General features: G+C 42.9%; 1 protein-coding gene across 1 annotated transcript in view; it reads right to left on the reverse strand.

Moving 5' to 3' along the window:
- LOC107699612 (neurexin-2-like) overlaps positions 1-3,676 on the reverse strand; it is a gene marked incomplete at its 3' end in the record, with an annotated part of 357,587 nt that overhangs the window by 289,051 nt on the left and 64,860 nt on the right. The window contains exon 5 of the mRNA XM_016500932.1: positions 1,567-1,577. Coding sequence (XP_016356418.1) covers positions 1,567-1,577 — 11 coding nt within the window. The remainder of the gene's footprint in view (positions 1-1,566; positions 1,578-3,676) is intronic.

A 3,676-nucleotide genomic window follows, 5' to 3' on the forward strand; every position in this document is an offset into this window, starting at 1 on the left:
CACACACACACACACACACTCACACACACACACACACACACACACACACACACACACACACACACACACGTGAGAGCAGACGTGAATTATATAATATAAACTATGAAAATAATAAAAATTACAATAGACAGACAGACAGACAGACAGACAGACAGACAGACACACACACACGACAACTAATGATGACATTTGTTTTATCTAGTCAGTCTCAGAATACTCTTTAAACACATATATCATATCAGTGTGTTTGTTCAGACTCTTGAATTATGGGACAGTTGGTATGTGTCCGTTAAATCATCTGTATTTATTTCAGAAACTCTGATGTGTTCCTGCTGCACACGTCACATGGATCTTCACCGCAATCAGACTAAAGTGGAGCGACTACACGATGACATTTGACTGAATGAAGAAGAAACAGTTTACGAGTCTGTAAGTGTTAAACGAGTCACAATTGAGCTTTCATTTCATTTTCCAAACAGAGGGACGACACAAAGTCATTTTCTGCGGCGTCTGACAGCATCCCACACACTCAAACAAGCATCTGCTCCCTGAGAAACACTTCCCATGATTCCACACGACTGCAGAGAGACAGAGACAGAGAGAGAACGCTGAATGTGTGCTAGAAACAGCAGCACTAAAATACAACACACAAAGCAAGCTGAAAACCTCAGGAAACCTGATCAGTGGCACTGCAGAACATCTGCACTTACACACATATTCACTATCACGCATAATGAAGCCTGACCCAGAGATCCTCACTGAACGCCATCAGACAGACGGCCAAAAGAGTCACATCAGCGGAGATTCTGCTCATTCACAGACAGAAACAGCTACCCTTCATTCAATGACAATCAGTGTTTGAGATGCTCCAGCGTCCAGCTCGCAGTGAACGTGAACACCCGCGAGTAAAACTAGACGATACACAGACTCATGAACTTATGTTCTGGCCGAATGACATCCTTCGAGTCTGTCAAAGTGTTTGTGTTTTCTCATGCATCCACATCACTAACATTCACCATTCATGCAAACACTCACGTTTAATATTTCAGTAACATTTATCTTAATTTATACATGTAACTGTATCATTTTCTGTGACATTATTCATTTAATCCAGCAGAACAAGTGCATCAGATTGGGCAGTCAAATGGATTTTCAATCAAATTTCCCCCAAAAATAAATAAATAAATTAAAATAAATAAACAAATCGCTCCAAACTCCTGCAGAACACACACATACATTATTAAAAGTCACTTATTTCCATTTACTGCATGATGATCACTGCTCGAGTTTAGCTGCTGTTTATTAAAAAAATTGCATATAATAAGACTGGGATATGAATCTGGATCAGTTTGCGCTAAATAAAAAGCACGTTCAGAAATAAAATGGGTTTCACGAGCATTTAAAGAAGGACGTGAGATATTAAGAGTGTGAGACGGTTTAAGCGCTGTGCTTTCTGACTGACTCTCTCTCCTGTGTTTGATCAGGTGCTTCGAGTGTCTCTCGCCCACAATCTGAGTCAGTGACTGAATCACTCATAATCCAATCCAATTCAAAACCATCAGAAACCTTCCACCGGACTCTGAGAGAATGAGAAATAAATGAGTCACGAACTGCAGAGTTTCTGATCTGAGCTTTATTCAGGAAAACACCGCAGCTCTGCTGATCAAACACTGATGTTGCAGCGGCGTCCTCCTTACAGGAGACTAAACGAGTTCATGAACCGTGACACGCGTGTGGGAGGAAGTGATGTCAGAAACCACTGCTGCGCTTCCTGAGCAGAGACCAATAATACTGAGAAACTCCATCATGATTCACTTCAGCGCACAGACATGAGCTAAACCTGGAAAACCAGTAGCTCCATTAACATCATGATCTGGGTCTCACTGATTCAAAATAAACACAAACGATCTAAGTATGCATGAATCTAAAGACTTTGACTGCAGCAGAAATGCAGCTATCATTATAATGAAATAATACATAAACAACAGCTCATCCGTCGTTAACCGATGTGATCATCTGTTCATCTGAACCTGTGAACATGTGAGGCCTGTGGAGTTTATTTCTGACGTGTTCTCGGTCTAGCATGATCAGGATTGAAGCGTGTAAACAGTGACTCACACACTCACACACACACTCACACACACACTCACACACTCACATACTCACTCACACACTCACAGACACTCACACACTCACACACTCACAGACACTCACAGACACTCACACACTCACACACTCACAGGGCTTCAAATCAATATTACTCAGAGAGTCTAATCACAGACAGCAGCTCAACAGCCGCTGCAGGCGACACACGCCTCAAACGCTCTTCATGCCTCCAGATCTTTCTTCTGTAGCGACACACGCGGGAACCTTCAGAGCCGAAGCTAACGCCGTCATCTTCACCGATGCGTCTCTCATGTGTATATTAATCCTGTGAAGAAAACACGGTTATTCACCATGTCATCGACGAGAGCAACAACACACCTGAATGACAGAAACGATGATTCAAGATCAAAAACCAACGCGTCTGGACGCACCGCTTGCTCCACTGGACTATAAAACATATGCTGACTTTCAGAAATCAAAACGTCCTTCCCAGTCCAAAAGGAGAAATCCCTCCTGCGTTTAGTGCCATGTGTCTGGAATATAAACGTGTGTTATAGATGATCTTAATGAACTTACTAGCCTTCAGACTGGAGCTGTAATGATCTCATTTGTTCCTGCAGAACACTACACTTCCCATCATGCACCTCTCTGCTCCTGCAGGACCTACAAACAACACCACAGAGACAGATAGCTCTCTCTCTCTCTGTGAGTGTGTGTGTGTGTGTGTGTGTGTGTGTGTGTGTGTGTGTGTGTGTGTGTGTGTGTGTGTGTTTCAATGTTGATTCCATTAAACTGAATGTTGGGTAGAAAACCATTTAAGTGTGTGAGTGTGTGTGAGTGAGTGTGTGTGTGTGTGAGAGTGCGTGTGTGAGAGTGTGTGTATGTGAGAGTGTGTGTGTGAGGATGTGTGTGTGAGGGTGCGTGTGTGAGAGTGTGTGTATGTGAGAGTGTGTGTGTGTGTGTGCGCGCCTTTTTGTGACAAATGAGGACATAAATTTGTATAATGACAAAGGTATGACATAGGTATTACAAGGAGAAGATGACTTTTCAGGACATTACCCCATGTCCCCACTTTTCAAAACGCTTATAAATCACCTGTGTGTGTGTGTGTGTGTGCGTGTGTTTGTGTGTGTGTTTGTGTGTGTATGTGTCACTCATCAGACGTCACTGAAATCACAGCAGCTCCAGTGCTTTAGTAAGGAATATCAGCTGTGTTTGCTGGTTAGAAGACACTCTCAGAGTTATTCCCAAATATCTGTCAGTTCAGGGCAGCTCATTAATATGCAGAAAATCCAGAGACAGAAGGATGCGTTTATAAAAGAGTTTATCACAGGACACGCAGGTCAGCAGCCACAGCGTTACCATGGAAACCACTGCCTGACGACTCGGCACAGATCGGGAAACACAACACTAAACACACACACTTACATGCACTGACTCATACACACTCATTCACTCACTCACACACACACTTACATGCACTCATACACACTCATTCACTCACACTAGGGTTGGGTATCGTTTGGGTTTTTTTCGATACCGGTGCCAAATCGATACTTTTAAAACGGTT

The sequence above is a fragment of the Sinocyclocheilus anshuiensis genome, unplaced genomic scaffold (genome assembly GCF_001515605.1).
Source record: "Sinocyclocheilus anshuiensis isolate Anshui unplaced genomic scaffold, SAMN03320099.WGS_v1.1 scaffold350, whole genome shotgun sequence".
Taxonomy (NCBI): Eukaryota; Metazoa; Chordata; class Actinopteri; order Cypriniformes; family Cyprinidae; genus Sinocyclocheilus; species Sinocyclocheilus anshuiensis.